The sequence below is a fragment of the Prionailurus bengalensis genome, chromosome E4, assembly GCF_016509475.1.
Source record: "Prionailurus bengalensis isolate Pbe53 chromosome E4, Fcat_Pben_1.1_paternal_pri, whole genome shotgun sequence".
Classification (NCBI taxonomy): Eukaryota; Metazoa; Chordata; class Mammalia; order Carnivora; family Felidae; genus Prionailurus; species Prionailurus bengalensis.
The window spans coordinates 8,682,238-8,707,363 of record NC_057360.1 but is presented as its reverse complement, the minus strand read 5'-3'; the positions used below and the strand labels follow the sequence as shown (position 1 = coordinate 8,707,363).

The following is a 25,126-nucleotide window of genomic DNA, read 5'->3' as shown; positions in this document are numbered from 1 at the left end:
CCTCAAATACATACTTGATTCTTTGCAGGAGTTGAGATCCTTGGCTGAAGTCATATTTTAAGACTAAACTTCCTGAAACCAGGGAAATGAGATTCAAATGTCTTGGGCTAAGTAAATTTTGACTTGGCGGAGGAGAGGCACAGTAGAGTGAAAAATGGGAAACACTCTAGTCATACCCTAAATATTGACTAATTAAATGACAGAATCTGGGTCTTTTTAATTCTTATTTTGCCCTGGGTGCTCCTATCAAGGAAATTAATTGGAAAGGTGTTAAGAAGGAATTGAAGCTAGACTACGTGTTTGGAAAGCTCTTCCCTGCTTAAAATGAAACCAATTCTCCTGGGTAAACTTGCAGGTTGAGTTTACTGAACATGTGAATAATTTTAGCAAAACTATGGGGAGTGTCAGTTCCTAGAAAGTTAAAAATGTAACTTTAAAAAAGTTAAAGATGTAATCAAATGGTTGAGAGGAAGGAAGAAAAGAAGGAAGGAAGGAAAAGAAGGATTCGGTAGCTAGTTTGGGGGATGGTATATGTGATGTTGAGCACTGGAAAAAATTCTATCATTAGACTAAAAAGAGAGGGTTTGTGAACACAATTACATTTAAGTGTATATTACTAGCTTCCTGTGCATATTGAGAAAGAACAAGTAACACCAAATACTTTCATTTCCTTAGTTTAAAATATTTTCCTAAAATAAAAGTGGTATATATCCATTAGAAAAATGAGGGAAACATAGAAAAATATAAATAAGAAATAAACATTACTTAAATACAGTTATTTACATACTAATATATCCTTCTATGTTGTATGAATTTTTTTAATTTTATGTTTTTACAAAAAACTGAAATTTACAAGCCATTTTGTGCATAGCATTGGCTTATTATGAGTAACATACATATTATTCATGTTACATATTTTTTTGTAAAATAATTTCAAATTCATTGCATTAGTGAAAAAGGAAATCAATTTAGACAGATGCTACCAACATTAAGAAAAAAATTTAATATCAGCATGTATCAAAGTGCATCACACATCATAAGGGGATGTACTGTTTCTGAAATAGTATTTTAGTTCTACACACATATAAACACACACAAGCAGATTATACAGTAATACAATATACACACACACACAAACACATATTAATTATTATGTCAAATGTGGGTGACAATACAAAAAAAGATGAAAGCCACTGTTCTGAAATATAATTTTCAATAGTTGTATAATATTCCATTAGGTAGATATACCTTAATGTATGTAAGAAATTCACAATTGTTGTACATTAAGGTTGTGTTTTTGATTGACAGTTATATGGTACAATGAATATTCTTGTATATGTGTGAACATCTGGGTTTTCTCAGAATTAAATTATTAGAAGTTGAATTACTGATTGAAAGTGAAAGAATTTTGAAACTTTTGACATATTCTGTAAAGTTCTGTTCAAAAAAAGTGTTTAGCAATTTGTATTCCTATTAACTGTGTATGAAAACACTGATTTACTTACTCCCTTTCTAACACTAGATATTATCATTTTAGAATTAAAAAAAATTTTTTTATGTTTATTTATTTTTGAGAGAGAGAGACAGAGCATGATCAGGGGAGGGGTGAAGAGAGGGAAACACAGAATCCAAAGCAGGCTCCAGGCTCTGAGTTGTCAGCACAGAGCCTGACGTGGGGCTTCAACTCAAGGACCATGAGATCATCACCTGAGTAGAAGTTGGTCCCTTAACTGACTGAGCCACCCAGGCACCCCACTAGATATTATCATTTAAAAAAATAACCTATTTGGAGGAAAAGGTTATTTTGTTGTTTTTAAAATTTTACTTGACTATTAATGAAGATAGATTTTCTTTCTGTTGTGTCATATTTATTATTTGTATTCTTTTAAAACTGTTCAAGTCCTTTGTTCCTTTTTTGAATGGTATATTGCTGTTGTAAATATTTGTTTGCAAAGAACTCCTGTGTAAACTCTGCTAGGTCTTTGTCATGTACATGCTCACTTACTCATTTTTAAAAAGGGTTTAGCAGGGGCACCCGGGTGACTCAGTCAGTTGAGTGTCTAACTTCAGTTCAGGTCATGATCTCATGATTCATGGTTCAAGCCCTGCATTGGGCTCTGTGCTGACAGCCTGGATCCTGCTTCAGATTCTGTGACTCTTTCTCTCTCAGCCCCTCCCCTGCTTGTGCGTGTGTGCTCTCTCTCTCTCTCTCTCACTGTCTCTCAAAAATAAATAAACATTGTATGGAAACCAATTTGACAATAAATTTCATATATTTTAAAATAAATAAATAAATAAATAAACATTAAAAAATAATAATAAATAAAAAGGGTTTAGCAGACTTGAGGATAGGAGGTTGGTTGCTTTAACAAAGGTTTGTGGAGTAAGTCATGTAGCAGTCTTTTGTGGTATCTCTGTGGCCAAGATACAGAAGGGTCAATGAAGTTTGTAATTAAACAAAACACTATCTTCAAGGTGTGCTAATTATTGGAGTAGTGGAACTCTGTCTTCCTCTCTGTTCTCTATGGTCTTTTAAACAGTTATTTTCACCATTAAACTGATGTAGTTCTGATAAAATATATGCATACACAAACTTGGTAATCTTGGTTAAAAGGCTGGGTAACTAAGAGATACTTTAAAAACTTATATAAAGCTATAACTTACAAGATAAAGTTTAATGAAAAGAAGGATACAAAGCCAAATTTAGATTAAAATAAACCACTCACCAAAAACCTAGCAAGATTGAGGAGACGTACTCTGAACTGATGAGAAATTTTTTTTTTAAGTTTAAGCCCCAAATGACTCTACATTTTGACATGGTTGTGGTGACTGGGAACCAGCGGGAGGGGAGGGAAGCTGGTGCAGTTTTCAGGCTGGTTTGTAAGTTACGTGACACATTTTTCTTCTTTCTTCTTTCTTTTTCTTTTCTGTTTTTATTTTAAAGTTTATTTATTTTGAGAGTCAGAGAGAGCATGCATGCACATGTATGCATGGGGGAGGGGCACAGGGAGAGAGAGAGAGAGAGGGAGAGAGAGGAGAGACTCCCAATCAGGTTCTGTGCTGTCAGCATGGAGTCCAGGGTGGGACTTGATCTCACCAACCGTGAGACCATGACCTTAGCTGAAATCAAGAGTCAGATGTTTAACTGACTAAGCCACTCAGGTGACCCTCTATTTTTTTTTCCTATTGGGAAGACAGTATCCCCAATCTGTGCTGGTTAGGTTATGTCTCTAGTACTGTATTCAGTTACCATTTTGGAGGACTGCTGACTGGAGCAAATGTTTGAGGTAAGCAAACAAGATGATGAAAGAACATGAGACTATTACATGAGAAAACATTAGAAATACATTTTTATGATGCAAGTCTTACTCAGCTTTAATTTAATAGCAATTTAAGGCGTCTTTACTATATTGAGTCCCATTAAGTATCCAGCTTAGTTTTCATAGAAACATCTTTCCTTTTCATACTCAAATTTCAGAAGCTGATATAGTTAGTTATGTAATTAGTATCAATTCAGATATGATAAAATGAACATGGCAACAAACATAATTGACTGTTAACCACATACTTCAACTGGTAGTTGCCGAACTCTGTGGGCACAACTGGAGGGTTGCCTCTTAGCTGTGACATTTGTTGTGCCCTTGGCATCTACCAGTTGGGAGAGAGCGTCCATTAGTCTAGAGCAGTGGTTTTCAGAGCGTGGTCTCAAAGCCAATAGGAGCAGTATCACTTAAGACTTAATTAAAAATGAAAATTCTTGGATCTCAGCAGAAAGCTGCTAATCAGACCTTATGAGAGGCGAGATTTAGCGATCTGTCTCATCAGGTGTTTCTGCTGCAGCCAAATATGAGAACCATGGATCTCTGGTAAGAAGAGGTCAGGTAGGAATGCTTCAACAGTTGTTAAACGTTATTGTTCTGACATGTTTGTAACAAAATGTAAATGGGGGCGGAGGGGCAAAAGGAGAGAGAGAAGGCCTCTGACTCAGTTTATCTTGTATGAGGTAATGAAATCTGCATTTTCCAAGCCCCAGTGATTTTGAGATTATGGGATATGGGTAGTTGAACTGCACAGAAAAACAGTAAATTTGAGATTTTAGCTAAAGAAAATAAAAAGAACATTTGAAAGGAGTTTATGTAATCACGCCTTCAAGAAATTTGACAGCTGTCAAGATCTAGATAAATGTTTATTTTCTTCTGTCCAGTTCCAGAGACAGAACTAGGGATATTACATGGAAGCTACAGAAAAGTAGATTATGCTGAAAATAAGAAATGAATTTCTAATATGGGGCATGGACTTCCTGTGCCATCCAAGAGTACCACATCTCTGGAACTTACGAGCCAGGGAATGCTAGATGCCTACTTGTGACTGCACCCACAGAAGAGATTGATGCAATGTGCTGGACACTGAACCTGGGGAAATCGAAGCCTCTAAATTCCTTTTCAATTCGGAGGCTTAAAAAATTCATCTTTCTCAGTATCTCCTCAAAGTACCTTGAGGATTTAACTTTTATAATTAGAAAAGATAAAGACTTCCCAATATCTTTTACTAGTTTTATTAGAAATATGTTCCTCTTAGATATTAATAAGCATGTTTTAAGTGAATACCCTTGATAATAGGTGTTTGTTATCCCCCTTTGTGATTCAGCCATGTCTACTGGGTAAATTTTCTGTTCCTGATGAAATAGAAGGGAAAAAAATCTTTAATATCAAAGCAAGTAAATCAAAATGACTTCATAAACCAAAAAAAAAAAATAAATAAAAAAAATAGCAGAAATTTTCTTTTCCAGAAACAATAGTCAGTAGAGTTTAGAAATGGTGTTTTAAATTTTCAATACCACAAGTCTATCTTAATAATGGTCTTTTCTGGTTGAAATTATAGGTATAAGCATTGTATTTGGAGTTGTCCAATGTTTGCTCTTATTACTCGTAGAACCTAGCCACTTAAAAACAACAACAAAAAAAACAGCGATCAAAATGTGACGCATAATGCAGGAGATATGGGATTTTGCCCAGTCTGGGCTTGCTGGAGGGTATCTGGAGGTGCCTAAGAAAATGTAACAGGGTGACTGTAGGATTGAACATAACATATCTAGGTCAATAAACATGTATGCAATTTATATAAAGATGTCTATTTTTTAATTTTAAATTGCCTATTTTAGTTGTATTGCCTTGAAGTCCTAGCAAAAATTATAGAAAAGTAAAAATCTTTTTTTTTTTGACCAGTATGGCTGGTCACCAGTATAAAAATGGTGCTGATGAGCACATAGCAATGGTACATGTGGCTTTAGAATGGGTAAGAAAAAATGAGAAATAGATGGCTTGGTGATGATATAGGGTTGCCTAGTAAGACCTCATATCTAGAAATAATTAACATATTAATATACTTTTAGCGGAAATTAAATTTAGACATCATAACAAAACCAATCTTTATCAAGTTAAGCTCCATTTTTATTTTCCTAGCTACATAAAACAAATTTCTGAAAAGAATATGTAAACATGCTGCCTTTAGACCATTGATGAACTTGTATTTAACTCTATGTAATTCTCTTAAATTCTATTTAACTCAATGAGGTAATTGAGACTGATACAGAGATTCAGTTGATTATCTGCAACTACTTTGCCAAACATTGTAAGGCTGAGTACATAAGCACACTGGAACATTCCATATTCTCTTGCTTTACCCAGCTAAATTCTGCGACTTGATGTAAGATTCAGATATAGTTGAGTAATTTTCAATTTTACATATCTTCAAATAAAATCAAAGTGATAATGTAAAATTACTTATTATGTAACTTTTGCAATTCCTAGTTGATAGTTTGAAGTTTATTTTTCTATCAACTCTTCCAACAAACTTGGTTCAAAAATGTTTTAGCCTATATGTAAACTTACTGGTGTTAAAAGTTCTACACTCCCACCTATACTTTTTCTATTTTACTGGCCAAGTTCTTGTTCTCTTCAGGTGTGGATTAATATAGTAGCTGCTAATCCTGCAAACATGTCCTCCTGTCTCTAGGTTCTCCTAACTTGCCCTCCACCCACATCTTCAGCAGAGATGAAGATGGCTTAGTGTGTGGATCCAGAATACAAGGTGTCTCCTTGATGACCTTCTTTTGTACTATGCTCCTCTAACTGGAGACTTCATGGCAGTCCCTGCCTGGGACACAGCTGCGTTTATCAAGTGCTCAGACACTTTTTCCAGTTCTACTTTTGTTCTCTCTCCTTCAGCGCCAGCTCCCCCAACTATCCAGTAGGCAGGTCTCTTGCTTAGGCCTTACTTAACTCTTCTCCCTGCCTACTCTGTGCTGCTTTAAGCATGATTTATATGAAGTAAGCTAGTGGGAAGCTAGTAGGAATTTCGTTCTGTTCATTGAACAGTTAACTTTCCTGAGAAGAATGAGCCAACTTAGGTGCACATTAGTGGCATCCCAAAAGTAGTTACTTCTGTTAATATCTGTTGTTATAAACTGTAAGCTTCCTAACAGTAGTAGCTATTTATTATCTATGTACTCTAAGATAGGGAGCAAAGTGCCTGACCTACAGTAGGTGGTCAATTACTGTTTTTGTTGCTGTTGCTGTTGGATAAAAGAATACAATAGTTTGGATACATGAGTACTATTGGGTTATAAACTTGTTATGCAGAGCCCCCAGGGTGGTTTCCAATTAAACAGGAAACTGGGACCTTGTAACTCCTGGTGTTAACCCAAGGCTTCCCGTATATTAGAAGAGTACTTTGGGAAATGCTATTAAACTTCTGCCTCTGGGATATGTACTAGGAATGGGGAAGTTTCCCACTGGGGACTGTCTACTCAGCAGCCTCAAACCATTCCTTAGGGGGCACCTGGGTAGCTTAGTCTGTTAACCATCCAACTTCAGCTTAGGTCACGATTTCATGGTTTGTGAGTTCAAGCCCGTCATCGGGCTCTGTGCTGACAGCTCAGAGCCTGGAGTCTGCTTCAGGTTCTGTGTCTCCCTCCTTCTATGCTCCTCCCATGCTTATGCTCTCTCTTCCTCTCAAAGATAAACATTAAAAATACGTATTAAAAAAAAACATTCCTTAGGAACCCCCAGGGTTGCATTGGATGCTCCCTGACCAAAACCACTGTACAATCCACAGCTTATAAAACTTGAGTGGCAGTTTAAGAACTAATGATGTTACTAGGGGAACATAAAGGTATGCTGTCCAAATGAAATCAGCTACATTTCACACCAATCAATTTACCACATGCTGCAAGGAACCTGAAATTGCTTTCTTAGGCAAGTTATCACCACAAACAGTTTCAGTAAAACAAGATAGATAGCCATATATGCCAACAACAAAATGATAAATGAGATAGTTTCAGGTCCAGAAGAGAAGAAAGAGGAGAAAATGTTTCATCCTTTAGCAGATAGATTTTAGGTATTCACTGGTAATATCTATGGTGGGAAACCCCAACAACCAGTTTATAAATTATATTTACCTAAGATGCTCTAGGAATTTTCTAACATAGAGATCTCTATGAATATACCTGTAATCTCAAGCAAAGAATCTCAACCAGAAAAAAATATGCACAAAGTTCTCCTTCAGATTAGTATGCATTAGTATGCATTGACAGGTGTACAGATATAAGATAAATAAAAACCTTCCCTAATCTATGGTATATTCGTGATGGATGTTTATCTGAAGCAGAATCTGCTTCATTATGAGGGATGCTTATGTAAATCAAGGGTCTCATTAAGTCCTCGAAGCCTTTGCTGTAATGCAACTTCATTAGTAAAAACACAATCTGGAGAAGGACCATTCTGAATACTCTAAGGTATTGTGGTAGAAATTGGTATCAAGGGAAATGAAAGCAAAGACAGGCTATAGGATAGTCAAAACTTAATGTATACCGAGTGAATGAATAATCCAGAACTAGTAAAACAGTATATAAAAGCAATGATAAAAATGTAGTGTATGCGTGGATCTTAGATTATCAGGTCATTTTTCTCTATTGGAATTACTCATAGTGAACAAATCTGAACAAGTGACAAGTTTCTACAGGATCCTTTCTAACAAAGCTTATCTACACTTAAGGTACCTGTAAGCCCAAAAGAAAATCTAGAGCACTCGACCAGAAGTGCCAGGGCTTAATCCTAAATGGAACCAATGTCCAGTCCAATGGGCAGTTGGGAGGTCCACATGAATAGATTTCACACTGCATTGCCCTACTCCTGGCATTGCCCCACAGCTAGTCTTGGGGCTGTGTTTCCCAAGCCCGGAATCTGTATTATTCATAGGATTATACTGAATTGACTGAATGGTCTCAATGTATAATCTTGGCGGTTATTAGGGTATGTGGAGAAGATTTTATGCTGGATTTCACATTTGATGAAAAACCAAGTTAAAAATCATTTAACCATGACTAGAAACAATCCATAGAGCCTTTGACAGTGTCTTAAAAAAAAAACAGTGAAAGACTCCCAGAATGTGACTACAGTTCTTCATAGATTGAGGACCAAATGGTAACCAATTTTTTATTAATGTGTAACACAGTAGTTTTGAAATTAAGAATACAAAGTATGATTCCTGCCTTCTTCAACCAGTTATTTTTTCATCTAGTGTGTGCTCTCGTGTTAGGGAAAATATAAAGATAAGAGAGGAGGAAAAATAAATAAGTAAACATCTTTTATAACTTTGCATCCCATTTAACCAAGCAATTAAAATTTTTATGACCATAAGAAAAAAAACAATATTTTACTTGACAGATATTTATCATACTTTGATCTACAATATGAAGAAAGAAAGAAGGAACAATGTAGATATCCATCAATAGAAGATTGGAAAATAAATTTCAAGTATATCTATTCAGAGGAAATTTGTGTAGACAATAAGTAAAATTATGTAGAAGAATATGAAAAGACTTGGAAGATATTTGTGATGCATTTTAAGAAAATAAAGCATGTTTCAAAAGCATATTTAATGTATAACCCCATTTATTTATGTATTTATATAAAGAATACTTATATTCATTTATATATGTTTGTGCAAAGTGCTAACTAAAGCTACTCCTGGCTAGAGAGATTATAGATAAAGAAGCAGGGGTTCAGCAGTTTCTAAAAATTCGTATGGCATGAAAGCATGGATTAGGTTTCAAATGTAAATATTAACATGTCAAGCTTTCAGGTCTGGGCTCTTTTTACCTCATTTTGTTGCTTATATTAAATTTACATGAGGCGTGTTACCCAGCATCTCCATAATGAGCTCAGGTAAAAAATTTAATTAGATGTAAACAAAAAGAACATTCTAAAAGAACTAAGTATTCTATCTTTCTCACTTATTAACACTCCAAGGAAATTACAGGATTTTATTTACATTTGTTCTTATCAGTATGCATACCAATCAATTATAGTGTTACGTAAAGATTTGATCCCAAAAGATTAACTGATTTCAGAGTCAACTCAATGCTTTTGTTAAAATTCTCTCACAGAGTTTTCACAACTTCTGGTAATTTATGACCATCTCCAGAGCATGCCTTCCAAGCCTCATGCTTCCAAGCCTAGCATAAGTACTGGGGTCACAGGGTTGGGACAGCCAAGATGGTCATGATATCCTTTCTGTCAATTCTTTTTTTTTTTATTTTTCTTAATTTTTATTTATTAGCTTTGAGAGAGAGAGAGAGAGAGAGAGAGAGAGGAGCAGAGAGAGAGGGAGAGAGACACAGAATCCGAAGCAGGCTCCAGGCTCTGAGCTGTCAGCACAGAGCCTGATGCGGGGCTCGAACTCACAAACCACGAGATCATGACCTGAGCTGAAGTTGGACACTTAACCAACTAAGCCACTCAGGCTCCCCTTCTGCCAATTCTTTTAAAGGCTCTGCAGATACTGGGCTTCATTGAGATAGAGTAAATTTTCTCCCCAAAAGAGGTTAGATTAGGCAAGTTCCTGGGAGCTCAACATGAACATTCTCTATTTCTCATTTCTCCTTTTATAGCCCAGAGCCAGGCTGATTTAATTTCCCCTTCACACAAACTAAGGAGAGGAGGTAAGCAGTACAGTCAGAACTTGATATATGAGTTTTGGTTGAAGGTGTGGACGATCAATCCTCTTACCCAGTTTCCCACCCCTCCCCCCTTATTTCCTATCCATTCTCCTTGTGATTTGTGTGGCAGACAGATGCCATGAGACTTTAGTGGTTGGAGAAATGGTGTCAGATTTGGTGATGGTGATGGAGGAAGGAAACAGCTGTTAGAATTAGCACAGCACATGAACTTTGTCAAAGGGAATGACGCCTATGTAGTAAGAATAACATTTAAAGGCATGAGAGAACATAGCAAACCTTGAAAGACCTTACCCTTAAGGTCTTATCTGATGGCAAGGAAAACAAAGTAATAAAAAAGTAAATCACAGGAAATGAGATGCCTTGAGACAACAAGGGCAAGGTGAAGGTATTACACAAATTTAATTCTTAACGCTCCCGTGTTGGGCAAAATGAAAAGAAAATAAGTAATCTATAGAGGAGTGAATTTAAAGTCAGAAAACTTTGCTTCCAGTCTTGGCTTTAATTCTCAACAACTGATTGATACTGGTGAAGTGATCTATCCTCGCTATTCCTTAATTTGCTCATCTATGAAAGGGTGGTGACACCTGCCCGACCACCTCCTCAGATTGTCATATATGTCAACAACAGTGACAACAAAACAGGCAAGAAAGAATGAGTGTCTCTGGAACATTGTAAAATGCTGTGCAACTGTTAACTGTTTATTCTGTAAGGTGCTGGCAAGAGTTTATTGGTCTCAGCAACCAACAGAAGTTTTAATGGTATTGGGAAGAACTGTTGAGCAAAACATTTTTGATTCTTGTGTGAAACAAAACAGTGATGCCATTTTTATAAGCCAGGTTATGAGTAACTGTGTTAGAACATGTAAATAAACTTCTACAAACAGATACTAATTGGAAATGGACTCAGACTCTAGAGGAGTGGCAGGTGGCTGATCTTCTATCAGTTGGAAGAATATGAAGGAGCAAGGCGATCAATGGAGAAAGAAAGAATTTGGGAACAAAATAAATGTGGGGTCAGTGCCAGGTCCTAATAACTGTGATTCTGGGCAAATTTTGTACCTCCTCCGACCCTTCAGTTTTCTCACTTATCAAATGGGTAACATAATGAGTATAATAATACCTAACTTGCAGGGTTAGATTATATTAAATTATATAATATAAAGTGCCTAGTGCAGAGACTGGTACATGGCAAGAAGAGGAGTCATTACTATATCACTTTTCCCAGCCCCTTTCATAGTCTACATACTTGTTTACCTATATTTTCCCTTTTCTGTTTCTTCCTTGAATACTGTCTATCCTGTAGCCTCCCTGTATTTGCCAGACTAATCTGCACACAGGACTCCTTTAAAATGTTTATTTAAACTCCATATTGCCTTCATTATGTCTACCTGATTAATAATAAAATCATTTTTCATCCTGTGTTAGAATTATTGTATTGATCCTGTAAAGATATCCTATTAAATTTATTATGTAGGTACACTGGATTCCTAACACACCTGCTGACCCTAAAAGTAATCACAAACATGGAGGAACACAGAACCAAGGGGAAAAAAAAGAAATGAGGATAGAAAGAGTTAAAGGGAACTTCAAATAGAAACTAATCATCCTAAGATTTAATATTGTATAGTATATTAATTTTAATTTTTGTATATAAATAATTGCCAGGATAGAAACTTTCTTCTCATGAGTAATAAAATAGATACAATTGTTTGTAATCTACTGAGGAAATCAGAGAGCCTTTCTAATTTCCTTATTCCATTTCCTTAGAGTACTACTGAAACAAAATATCCAATGAAAAATATTACTTTTTGTTTTCCTGGATGGAAAAAAATAACCCCAAACAATTGTGTCTGAAGATTATCTGTAATTTATTAGTGTGTTGTGTGTATATCTGTGTGAATGTGACTCAACCTCGTTTTCTTCAGTAATTCCAGCCTTTTCTCCCCTTCTCCTTAAAAGGATGGATGTCCTTCTTGTCCTAGTGAAATCCACTTAAATGTAATTTCTTCTGGGAATTCTCGCATTACCTGTGGGTGCTCCCTCCCCACCCCAACACCAAGCAGAAAAGTTTATCTTTCTCCTGTGCGTCACAACATCTTGTTTATACCATTAGATTCCTTAGCAATTAAGGTATCTACCTTATACACCCTCCTGAGACACAGCACAATGTCTGGAATATAACTGTCATTTCTTGTATGAATTTTGACTGAAGGCGTAGATGATTAGGCTTGCCTTCCCCTTATTTCCTATTGATCTTTTCTTAAGTTTGCAGTGTGTGACAACGTGGTACTATTTTAAAAGTTGGAGAAGTAGGTCAGAATTGGGGATGGTGTTGGAGGAAAGACAACTATTTTGCTTCCCTTTTCCATCTTCCATATGTTGTGTTATTGCTTTTAGTCATATCAAAGAAAATTCCATTCCAATCTTTAGAACAATAGTACTTCAGCATCATGTTAGGAAAGGATGAATTTGGAAGAATTATTAAATATTGCACAGAGCACCGTGCAACAGCCTACAGCTACTTTCTCCAGCAAAATCTTGAGGCTTTTTTTAAAATATTGTCTTTATCTTCCCATGATGACTTATGAGGCATGGTTAGGAAAATTTTATTTTAAAGGTCAGAGATTCCAACAGAACCAGCCAACATTTTTTGAAGTTTATTGAGTGATTAATTCCTAGAGTTCTTCATTTTCCAGCCCTTTAATTTTTGCAATCACATTGACTGTTCAAAGTATATACAGCTTTTTAAAGTCTTTCAAATACTCTGTTCCTAGTCACAACTGGCAATTCATAAATAGAACTGATTAACATTCCCCACCACAAAGATATTTGAAGGAAACTAAAAACAAAAAACAGCATCTTTGTTGACTCCAATTTGCTTACATTTCAACACACATAACTCCACTTAACTGGCCATCACAGCAAAAGCCACAACACACACACACACACAGCAGCATGGAGCTAACCACACAACTCAACAGACAATGCAGACAAACTTGAGTATAAACCAAGATTTTTCTACCTCTTTTTCATAACAGGTTAGTGCTGGCCCTCAGTGTTGGTGTACAGTTTTTATGGCATGGGAAAATAGGGATGTTTCTGCCCTATAAAAATAAATGTGTTGAAGGCTTTAGTTTGAGCTTACACAACGTCAGAAAGTTGCAAAGGCACTGGCACAATACAAAAAAAAAAAAAAGGAATCCCACATACAAATATATCACCAAAATATCACCAAAACACATGGCAAGATACTAAGAAAACAGTGGTAGGAAAACCACTGGTTTCTTGGATGATTTATGCAACAGTTTTCAACACCTTCCCAAAACATAAAGCATAAGAGAGGCATGCTGGTGGGTCTTTGGTGGGCATATCTTGTCACCAACCACCATTCATACCAAGTCTTTGGCTTTAAACTGCTCATTAGGCCATTTTCTCTCTGCAGAGGTAGAAAGCACAGAACCCTCATTGCTCTTTAACTTTTAAAAAAGCCTTAGGAAGGGCTAAGAGAAAGAGCATGTAGAAATGCATGCACTATCTTTAAGAAAGAAAGGGATACATGGAATGAAAATAAAAATACATAAGAGATACTTTCTTCATTTTATATGCCATAATATATACTTCTTTCCAAACCTTAGTTTGACACAAATGGTTTCTTACGGATGACATCTTTACTCTAGAAAGAGCTGGGTCGGAAAGATAAGCAGGAAGCAGAAGTTCTGAGTTCGAATAAAGACAATACTTTTGTTACATCAACGGATGAAAGGTGAGTGATGGGGCTAGAAATTGGGAAAATTTCCCAATTAGACTTAATGATTTGTAATTCCTCAAAAAAAAAAAAAGAAAGAAAACTTACCACATTCTGTGCAAATTTCTCAAAAGATGTTCTGCGATCCATTGAGTGTTCCGACTTACATGAATGGGGTGGGTGTGGCAAAGGGAAATAGGGAACATAAATAAAAAGAAAGCAAGGAAAACAGCATAAAGAGACAGGATGATGAAAGGAGGCAATGCCAAATCCATGTTCTAAGTCACAGGGACCGGGAAGGTAGGAAAGCTGCCAAGGAAGGACACTAGACACAGGACATAGGCTCTGTTTTTATTAGAACTTCTATTTTTAACACCAAAACTCTTCCTGTGCAAACAAAATGGTATGATTTCAAGCAAAATCAAATGACACTAAAATGAAGTAGATTCATGAAGGTTTTACGTTGACATTTGCAAAGCCTACATATTTGAAAATCAGTGGAATATCTTCAGAATTTCTTCATACTTTTCTGTTAGGACTAGATTTCTGTTGATTATGTCAATTCTGTCAAGCATTGCTGTCCAATAGAATTTGCTGAAAGGATGGAAATGTCATTCTATGTTGTCCAATATTTCAGAAGCTGAGGCCACTGAGTACATGAAATCTGGCTAGAATTTATGTACTCTTAATTTAAATTTAAACAATCCCATGTGGCTAGTGGCTGCTGTATTGAACAGGGCAAGTACAGAGTATTTATTGGCAAAGGCAATGGACTTTAAAAAATCAGATTAGCCTAAATGACAGTCATGAATTACACAAAATTATAATTTCATCTCAAAAATTTCAGGAAGCTATGGACTATTTTAACATTAAAAAGTAATGAATGATGTTCAATTTTTATATTCAGATTTTCCATACCCTGCCTTAATGATTACATTGATTATAAACATTAATTGAATAATGATGTCTATTGCAGCTCTTCCAAAATGTGTTTGGCTACCTTGTTAGGTGTGTAAAGTTCACCATCAGGATACTAAGTAATCCAGGATGAATGCCAAATTAAAATATTTTGAATCGAACATAACTACATTTTGGCAACTATCATTGAAAATAACAAGTCTATATTTGGTTATGGGGTATGTGGCCAAAACCTTACACTCAAGCTTCCTGGACAAAGAAAACCCTCTTCAAGTTTTTGACCTAATGATGTTATTCTTTCCTTTTCATTAATTTTAATTTTTTATATTTTTATATCCATAAACTGGCCATACAAGAGACTAACATGAAACATGAAAACAGGTTCTAAAAAACGTAAAGCATGAACATCTGCAGAAATAAACAAAACAAAAAAGAAAATAAGCAATCAACAAACAAAAACAAAAACATCTCAGATGGCCCTTATAAAACACAAAGGTTTGGGGAAGGTCTTGGAGTGTGTTCACTTACCATTTGTCCAATACCCTGGCCTCAGTAGAAGGAACTACTCCATACAATTATAACTGAGAACCAGATCGAAAAAGGTCACAAAGAACCAATACCTTTTTCTTTGCCTGTAGAAGCTCTTGATAGGCACTGGATCTTATAAAACGTGGGTATGAATCACTTTTCATCAATTTGTAAATGTGCTCCTAAAAAGAAATAATGGTTGAAGCGCTTCTTTATTATTTCTCAGGGAAAAATAAAATCCTGTGTCAAGAATACAGGGTATGGTTCAAAACAAATCTGGAAACAGCTAAAATTAATAATGATAATGTTGATGAGAATACTTTGTGTTTACAGAACATATGAATCTTCAGATTTATAATTTTATTCATGATCAATATTTAAAGTGGGTTGAGAGCTACAGAGGAGGCAAATCATATCCAGTCCTTGAAAAACATGGAATTCAGTTAATGGAAGGTCATGAAGTTATTTCAAATCAAGTTGTTGATTTATATAGGTCATTTGAGAATATAAATAAATCTACTATCTCTTAAAATTACTCCAGGCCAAAAGTGAATGATATGAAGTCAAGACTCAGTAATCACACTAGCTATCTACTTGGAGGATGCAGACTGCCCAGATGAATCATCTCTTTGGTACTAATTATATTAAAAAATTGTCATCCACATCCACTTTGGGCCAGAGCACAAATCCAAGAAATATTTTGTGATATTTAATTGCTAAATCTCCTAATTCGTATGCATTAAAAAAAACTTCCTTCAGTGACAGATTAGGTAAATATTTAATAATTTAAACCTATAATCAGTCCACAATGTCCTATTATGATGATGAATATTGATAGACAAAGAAGTCAAGGAAAAAAATATATTCATCCCATTCAGTTGTTAGCCCCATCTAGGGAGATTCTGCCCTGGCCTATTGAAGTTCAATGGAGCATAAATGCTCCTTCCTCTTTCTAGTCTAGTGAAAAATCAGTTAGATATAGAGAGTATCCTGGATGTCCCAATCTCTTTTTGTTTGCAGAAAAAAATATATTTTAGGAAATGACTCAGTTTCCCCAGTCTCAAACACACCATTGCCACGTAGAGCAGAAAATCCTCTCTGCTATGATTTGGAGTTATTCTCACTCAATATCTAGCCCAAGGCTCACCTCCAAAAGTATGGTACATTCAAGACCCTATCAGAATTTGTTGTTGGAAAAGTGGAGAGAGGTCTTGTTTTGGAGTCAAGCATTGAAGGTTTCAGATCTTATCTTGCTCGAGACCTGCCACTTACAAACATGTAAATTTAGGTCAATTATCCCATCTCTCTGAGCCTTAGTTTTCCACTCTGTACAATAGGGTTGTTGTGAGGCTTAAAGGAATGATACATATTTAGCAAAGAAGGGGAGTATGCATAGTAAGTGCTCAGATATACTTGCATATATACCAGGCACACTTCTAGTGATTGCCTGTATTAGTTAATTTAATCCTCACAAAACTTCAGTGAGGATGGGAACCATTATTATACCCGTTTTAAATATGAGGAAGGTCACAGAGCTTTGACTAGAACCCAGGCAATTTGGCTCTAGAGTCTGCTTTCTTAACCATTACACTGTTTCTTTTCTCAAAAAATGGCAGGAATTTTCATTACTATATTTTTGAGGATGGGGTTAAAAAACCCATCAACAACTGGAGTTAAATATCTGAGCTTAACTGAAAAAGAAGCCCAGGGTCAGGTGGTAATGTTTTCTATAGAAAATTATGCCTTTTCATTTTACTGAAGACCTATTAAGCAAGAATATTTTTAATGCCACAGATAACAAAGAAATGTTCTTTTTAAGACTTCAGGGAGATCATTTCAAACATTTTACATATTGTTGGCTCTAGAAAAATGCTTGAAATTTTATCTTGAACTGAAAGAAAGAAAAATCCACACAGAAGTAAGCAACAGGACTATAATTTTCATCCTGCTCTCTTGCATGTGTCTGTAATTATTTCTACATAGAAGGCCATGGGAAAGCAAAGATGGGTGTCTGTTTAGCTATCTCAACCTGTGTTAGTTTTCTATACGATGGCTCGTTTCTTTAGACCAAAGCCAGGAGAAATGTACTTTCCACCGGGAGTGAAAATAAGGTCTTTTAGATTTTAAAATCTTCTAGATTTTATTTTAGTAATATTGTTATTTGAAAAACAAGATACTTTCTAGAACTAATATTCTTCTTTTGAAGAGGTTTAAGAAATTAAGATGTATGCATGTTCCAATTTAAATAATTTACAGGGGCGCCTGGGTGGCTCAGTTGGTTGAGTGTCTGACTTCAACTCAGGTCATGATCTTACAGTTCATGAGTTCAAGCCCCGGGTCAGGCTTTGTGCTGACAGCTCGGAGCCTGTAGCCTGCTTCCGATTCTGTGTCTCCCTCACTCTGCCCCTCCCCCGCTCATGCTCTGTCTGTCTCTCTCAGAAATAAATAAACATTAACAAATTTTTTTAAAAAGCCAATTACAGCATATCATTAGGAAAATAATACCCAAAAGTTTAGTTTTCTTCTTGAGCACAATATTTTTTTAGAGAAGGAAAAATTCAGACTGTGTCTAAGGAGGCAATTGTGCCCAGTTTGAGGAAAAAAAATCTCAATATTTGTCTTAGGATATTACCATCTTAATATTAATTTCCTTTTTTTCCTTTTCACAGATTAAAAACTTAACTTGGGAAATTCATATATGCCTAATTCTATTATTTCATTGTATCATAAGAGACAAAACTGGCTTGAGTGTGACATAACTGTAACCTACTCTAGCTTAGCTCCGACTATTCATAATGATGAATAATTTAGGAATGTCAGCATCTTAGAATCTCCACATTGGAAGATACCTTAAAGATTTCAACTATGTGTTACTGAGCTGAGGTCATCATTAGGTACGTGTTTTCTCGCATATTGGGAGATGAAGTAGAAAAATGAAGTAAAAGTGTTCAAATATTTCAAATATTCCCCTTTAAGAAATTTTCACGTAAAGACATTCAAATTTATAACACATTCCCAAGCTTCAGAAACTGTTCAGTTTACTGTGTCTCTCTTTTCTTCCAAATCAATTGGAATTATTTTACATACAGTTACCTGAATTGAAAATATTAAGTCTAGCTGCCAATTACGATGAAAATAAAGCAGAAATACCTCAAACGTCAATTTTCCAGGAACACATTTGTGACATACTGTGAGGCCCACCCATATACCAACCTGAGCATCTTCGAATGTGTATCGTCCAGGTTCCTTCACATTCTGTGTGGTTTTATCATAGCTCTTAGAGTCCAAGTTAATGGCACTGGGAGCTCCAGGAGCCAGAAATTCTTGCCATATTTCCTGAACTCGGGAAGGGACTTCTCTAATAGGCCTTTTCTTCAGGTCTTCCACTGCTAGCCAGAATCTATGGAAAATGTGACACCAAGCATTTACTGTGATGCCTTATAATTTGCAAATTCTTATAATATTGACTGATCACACAATTCACAATAATGCATAACAATAAACTCCTTTTTTTCCTCAGGGCTTCCAATATATGGCCTTTACTGAATTTTTTTCATTAGTTGTATTCAACGTTTTTTTAAATTTATTTTTGGGACAGAGAGAGACTGAGCATGAACGGGGGAGGGGCAGAGAGAGAGGGAGACACAGAATCGGAAACAGTCTCCAGGCTCTGAGCCATCAGCCCAGAGCCCGACGCGGGGCTCAAACTCCCGGACCGCGAGATCGTGACCTGGCTGAAGTCGGACGCCCAACCGACTGCGCCACCCAGGTGCCCTCATTAGTTGTATTCAAAAGTATAAATGTTTTCAAAAGGAAATATTGAAAACAATCTCTTTTAAGTGTTTGCTATTGAAAGCAGATCTCCCAGGGCCCTGATTCTTCACAACTTTAATTTTTACTACAGCAAAATAGCACCACTAAAGAACCATTTATTAGAAAGGAAGAGGAGATTGTAGGGAATTAGAGTGAATGACACAGAGCATCTGCTTGGGGGATAAAGCAGTGCATTGTACTATATTCTTTGGATCTGTTGTCCATGTGAGCAATGAGAGTTAGTATGGAGAGGACTTTCTGCTCTACGTGGCAAGGGAATCACAGCGAAGCTTTACTGGAATTAAAAGAGGCCTGGACACAAGATCAGAAAAGGCCCTAGCTGGAGAAATCAGGGCAAGTAACTAATTTTAGGCTGTTTAATTCAGAGAGTTATGGAATGACAGAAGCAACAAGCTTTCACGTGCCACTGTTTGAAAGGTTTAAATTTGCAGAGGCATCAAAGCAATTCAGAAGCTCTGGAAAACAAACAAACAAAACAAATACTGACTTTCTTCTAAATATGTAAATATATTTTATATGCTTCTGTATAGAATATATATGCTGTAAGGAAAAAAACCCACCAGAACATGTTTTGGCTAAGAGCAAATAGCAATGTCTAATAATAAAGGGTCACATTGTATTAATAGGTTTCATTTCTTTAAATTTTGCTCTGTGTTATATCATTTTGGTTAGGACTAGAAATAATGTTGAAAAGATGAAGATGGCGGGTGCCTGGGTGGCTCAGTTGGTTAAGCATCTGACTCTTGGTTTCAGCTCAGGTCATGATCTCATGGTTTCGTGAGTTCAAGCCCCATGTTAATCTCTGTACTGACAGCATGGAGCCTACTTGGGATTCTCTCTCTTTCTCTCTCTCTCTACCCCTCCCATGCTCGTGGCCTGCCTCTGCCTCTCTCAAAATAAGTAAATAAACTTAAAAAATGAATATATATATGATATATATATTATATATATCACTATAATTTGTTAAAATGAAAAAAAATACTTGAAAACGGAACACACTAGGTCTATGTTATCCTCAACATAGACCATTATCACCCTAATGGCATATGTAGTCATGAAATGGGAAAATGACAAAAGACAAAGTTCACTACAGGCTACAGAGTCTTAGGAGAGGTACAATATGACCTTTATAAACAGAACCTTCATACAAACAGAACCTTCATAATTATTAAGTTTTAACTTGGGCATTAATGAAAGGTCAGAAATAAGTAATAAAGCAGTTGAGCTAGAGTTAGAAAATCAAATACTACTCCATCTAGTGAGTTTCCAGTTTCTAGAGATTATTTTCCTGTAGATATATGTAACAGTAGATAGTCCAATTTTGGACAACGCCTTACACATGAAACTACCGTTATTGTCTTCAGAAGGGAAGGCTCAAGACTATTTCCTCCAAAAATGAGAGATTTGGACACTGTGCAATCTAATTGCCATCTGAGGGAGCATAAATTTGTAATGAATGCTCATTCAAGTCCATTCCAGCATGCTTTCAACACCTTAATTGAAAGAATTTTTCTGTCCTCAAAGAAGCACTAGAGAGAAAGGTACACCATTCAAATAACTGCCTAACATTAGGACCCCGGGAGCAGCTATCAAGGAACAGGGCAAACCACATAGTGTGGGAGTGCAAAGCAGGAAAAAGCCTTCTGCTGGGCAAAGCCCTGGGCTGGTAAGGGAAAGCTGATATAGATGCAGTGACATCTTAATAAACTTGAAAACACAGAAAAATTAATTAGAACACTTACAGGAATAAGTGCAGGCTCTATTCTAAGCGGTTTAGTCATATTTACTAATTCGATCTCTACAGCACTAGAGTATGTGCTATTATTTCCCCCATTTTTGAGAAAAGGAAACTGAGGGCATGAAGATTAAGTCACTTATTTAAGGTTGCCCACTATGAGTGTCATAGCTGGGGTTTGCCCCTGGATAATTTGCAGCAGTTGATGTGCTCATAACTGTCCCTAAGAGCATCATCGCCTTTCTTTCTTTTTCTTTCTTTCTTTCTTTCTTTCTTTCTTTCTTTCTTTCTTTCTTTTCTTTCTTTCTTTCTTTTCTTTCTTTCTTCCTTCCTTTCTTTCTTTTCTTTCTTTCTTTCTTTCTTTCTTTCTTTCTTTCTTTCTTTCTTTCTTATGTCTATTTGTTTTGGAGATAGACAGAGAATGAGTGGGAAAGGGGAAGAAAGAGAGGGAGACAGAATCCGAGCAGGCTCCAGGCTCTAAGCTGTCAGCACAGAGCGTGATGTGGGGCTTGAACTCATGAACTGCGAGATCATGACCTGAGCCAAAGTTGGACCCTTAACCAACTGAGACACCCAGGTGCCCCACATCATCACCTTTCTTATTCTCGGCCTTACTGTAGATGCTGTAATAACTCAGTAGAATGGAAAGGACACTGGTAAAATCCCATCATCCTTAATATATGGTAGCTGGAATATGAGGAAGTAAGTGTCTTAATGTCTTTGAGTCTTGAGTTCTTAATCAGTAAAATGGGATAATGATGTCTATCTCACCAGGTTTCCATTAGATGACAAGATAAATTATGTAAGAGGCACTTCTGAGTGCCTGACACATTTTTAGACACTCAACAATAAAACTCATATTACTGTATTTCCTTAGTACTTCCACTATGCTGCATGTATTACCTGAAAAGGGAATGAGTAAAAACACACCAATGGACAGCAGAGGTTATATTTGAGGAATAAGTTATCAATAAACAGTATTTCTTGACTTTTTTTTCCTGTCTTAATTCTGGAAGAACGTAGGAGTGTCATGCTTCTGTAAAGAGCAGGTGCTTACAGGCAGCTGCTTGATAAGACAAACTGAGACTAACTTAAGCTCAATTAGCCCTCCTGGACAACTGGACTATTCTTTCTTCCTCAGTGTGTGATACCAGAAACAGTGGGCTCAGATTTGGGGAGCAGTGGAGTATAGCCTCTATTGGCTTTTAGAAAGCCTAGGATTCCAATTACTAGCCCATCTGACTCGGACAAGATGCTTAGCCTCCCTCAGACATATTGTGCTTATCGGAAAATGGGGCACGAATGTTTAAATTTCATTTTTGTTGTGGTGATTAGATGTTTGATAATCAGAAAGAGTGAACACTAAATATACCATGGCATACTTATAACAGTATGGATAGGATTATAACATAAAATATTTTAAATATGTCATATTTCTTAAATGAAATCACTTAGATGGAAAACTAGCATGGTAGGGGTGCCTGGGTGGCTCAGTCGGTTGAGTGTCCAACTTCAGCTAAGGTCATGATCTCTCAGTTCCTGAGTTCAAGTCCTGTGTCAGGCTGTGTGCTAACAGCCCAGAGTCTTGGAGCCTGCTTCGGATTCTGTGTCTCTCCCTCTCCCTGCCCCTCCCCCCCCTTTCTTTCTCTCTCTCTCAAAAATAAACATTAAAAAAATTAAAAAAAAGAAAACTAGTATGGCATAAAATTATTGACATAAGAAATGGTTAAGGCTTGAACTAAGGAATCAGCAGTGATTCAATTCATTCATGAAACAAACACAGTTGCCACTATTTCCTTTGCCCAGAGCTTCTTTCTTCTTACATTTTGGCTGGTTATATCTTGACATCCAAATCACAGCCTAAAGCTATTTCCCCTAGGACGCCTTTGCTGACCTCCAACTCTAGGTTAGCTATCCCTCTGTACTTCTCAGATCTAAATAACCACGATTTTGTGTTGTGATCTGTGTTCTCTGTATCCACCACTAGGCTGTAGTTTTAATGAGATCAGGAACCATTTTTATTTGGTTAGGTGATACTGGCCAGGCTTATTACTTGTTTATTTCTTAAGTTTATTTTTACTTATTTTGAGAGAGGGAGAGAGCACGAGCAGGGGAGGGGCAGAGAGAGAGAGGGAGAGAGATAGAATCTCAAGCAGGCTCCAAACTGTGAGCGTGAAGCCCAATGCAGGGCTTGATCTCACAAACTGTAGATCATGACCTGAGCCAAAACCAAGAGCTGGACCTTTAACTGACTGAGCAACCCAGGTGCCCCATTTCTTGTTTATTTTTTCATCATGATACCCCTGATGTTGGCATTTATTTAAACACTTAGAGAACTAGAGGAAATTCCATCTTCCCATCTGCTAAAAGGCTAAAAATATCTTTTATCTCTGCTATATTTTTTATGCATTCCTTTACTCAATAATTGATGATGTGACCTTGATAAAAAAAAAATCCTTAGCAGTGTAGATCTTCTAAAAGCCTTCCCAAGATGGGTTTGCACAAACTTGAATGAATAGAAGGCTGCATCCCAACAATTCATGACAGGCATGCATATATAATAAAATTATTCCAGGTTCCAACTGTGATCATCTTGCTTCAACCATAGGACATCTGTCAAAGTTCTACATGCTTCTGAATGGTTTGGTATTGGTATCTGTTAAATCATCTGTAAAGAATGTGACAATGCCTGGAGCTGCAGTGTTCCAATGAAAATAAATGAATGCTGGGACCTTACCATAAATGAGTTCCACAGGACCGCATAAGTCATGGGAAAGTAAATTCGGGTATCATTTTCAAAAGAATAATGAATTAAAGAGCTCATGGAAAAACATTTTTATGCAGTGGAAAGTTATCACTCACTTTGGTGATCTTAAAAAGAGCCATTAAAATCTATTGCAGTGTCTCACATTTAAAAATTCAATTTCCAGGTGCCTCTTAAGTTCGAAAAAATTCAAAAATATGTAAGGATGATGCATACAACAGATGGGTGGAATGCACACCCCTCTCCTACTAACAGCTCAGTGTGGTGCGGCCCTCAACTGTCCTGAAGCTGTATTTAAATGTGCCAAGTGCATGAACTGCCCCACAGTGTTGTTTCAAGTTATTTTTAATAGGCACCCAGACCTTACTTTAAGAAGACCAATACTGATAAATAATGATAATTTAACTTCGTAAATATTATTGGCCATTCTTCACTTTGCCAAACATTAGTTCAGGTATTATACTTCTTTATGGAGTCCATTTCAAATGCATCGCACTTATATACTTAATAGATGAAGAGATAATGTAAAAATAAACCATTATAAGGAACTAACAATTCTGGATAGGCTTTTCCTTTGTTACCTTTTTCCCTCCATCAGGAGGCAGAAATTCAATGGGTTCATCTTGTCATCATGTTGGTACGAGGGTAACTGATCTATTTGGTGCAAAATAACCAGCCATATCACAGTAAGTCTCTCTGACACAGAATAGGATACAAACAATGTGTCTTACCTTAAATTTTCTGAGCTGAATTCTGACTCTAGAAATTTAAGAAACTGTTCTCTCCCAACTGGGTCTTTCAATGCTTCATCCATGCCAAAACCCCACCGTTTTACCCTCTGCTGACTTGGTTCTTTGCTATAGGAGATAAAATGAGGAAAAATATACTCCTTTCATGCCAATTCTGTCTTCTGCTATTACACTTCCCCTCAAAATCATATATATCTTGAGGTTCCCATCTTTAACATATCTTTCAGGGAAAAAAGAATCTGTGATTGATGGCTGTGCATGAAATCATAGTGAAGTATACATTAGGCATTAACAACAGTCTAATCTTTATTAAGCCTAGGCACTAAGTGCTCTGGAGGGATTCTTTTAGATTTTTTTCTGCAACTTTTGAGACAGGTACTATTATAATTCTTATTTTATAGATGAAGAAATCAAGGCACAAAGAGGGTTTTAACTTGCCAATGTATGACACGTAATAAGGTTTTAACTTGCCAATGTATGACACGATATTCTAGCCATTCTCACCTCAAAGCACAATTTCTTCACCAGCATATAGTGTGGAGTCTCACGGTGGTATGTTGTACTGGAGGAAAATGCATTGGGAACCAAAAGGCCTAAATTCTAGTTATGAGTTTGTTGTTGATGAAATGTGTGACCTAACCCTGGCTGAATCACAACATTCTGGGGCCCCAATTCCTCATGTATAAAATCTCGAACTTATGGATGAAGAGCCTGCACTTGTCAAGCATTTAAGAACACTGTCTGGAGGCAAAAGAAAGAAAAAGTCCATAAACACAGTCTAGAGAAAGGCCATAGGATATGAAATCCTCACTCTGTATAGTGATAGGCACTGC

At 36.4% G+C, this 25,126-nt stretch overlaps 1 protein-coding gene across 8 annotated transcripts in view; it reads right to left on the bottom strand.

Moving 5' to 3' along the window:
• The window catches only part of RGS7 (regulator of G protein signaling 7), a 517,383-nt gene that overhangs the window by 5,250 nt on the left and 487,007 nt on the right, over nucleotides 1–25,126 (bottom strand). For 6 of the 8 annotated variants that reach the window (XM_043568695.1, XM_043568701.1, XM_043568698.1 and 3 more), the window contains 5 exons: nucleotides 24,276–24,401; nucleotides 18,425–18,611; nucleotides 15,304–15,393; nucleotides 13,874–13,927; nucleotides 13,043–13,124 (listed from right to left, as the gene is read on the bottom strand). In XM_043568695.1, coding sequence (XP_043424630.1) covers nucleotides 13,050–13,124; nucleotides 13,874–13,927; nucleotides 15,304–15,393; nucleotides 18,425–18,611; nucleotides 24,276–24,401 — 532 coding nt within the window. In that variant the 3' untranslated portion in view covers nucleotides 13,043–13,049. The remainder of the gene's footprint in view (nucleotides 1–13,042; nucleotides 13,125–13,873; nucleotides 13,928–15,303; nucleotides 15,394–18,424; nucleotides 18,612–24,275; nucleotides 24,402–25,126) is intronic. The other 2 variants (XM_043568700.1, XM_043568702.1) reach the window with 2 other exon arrangements.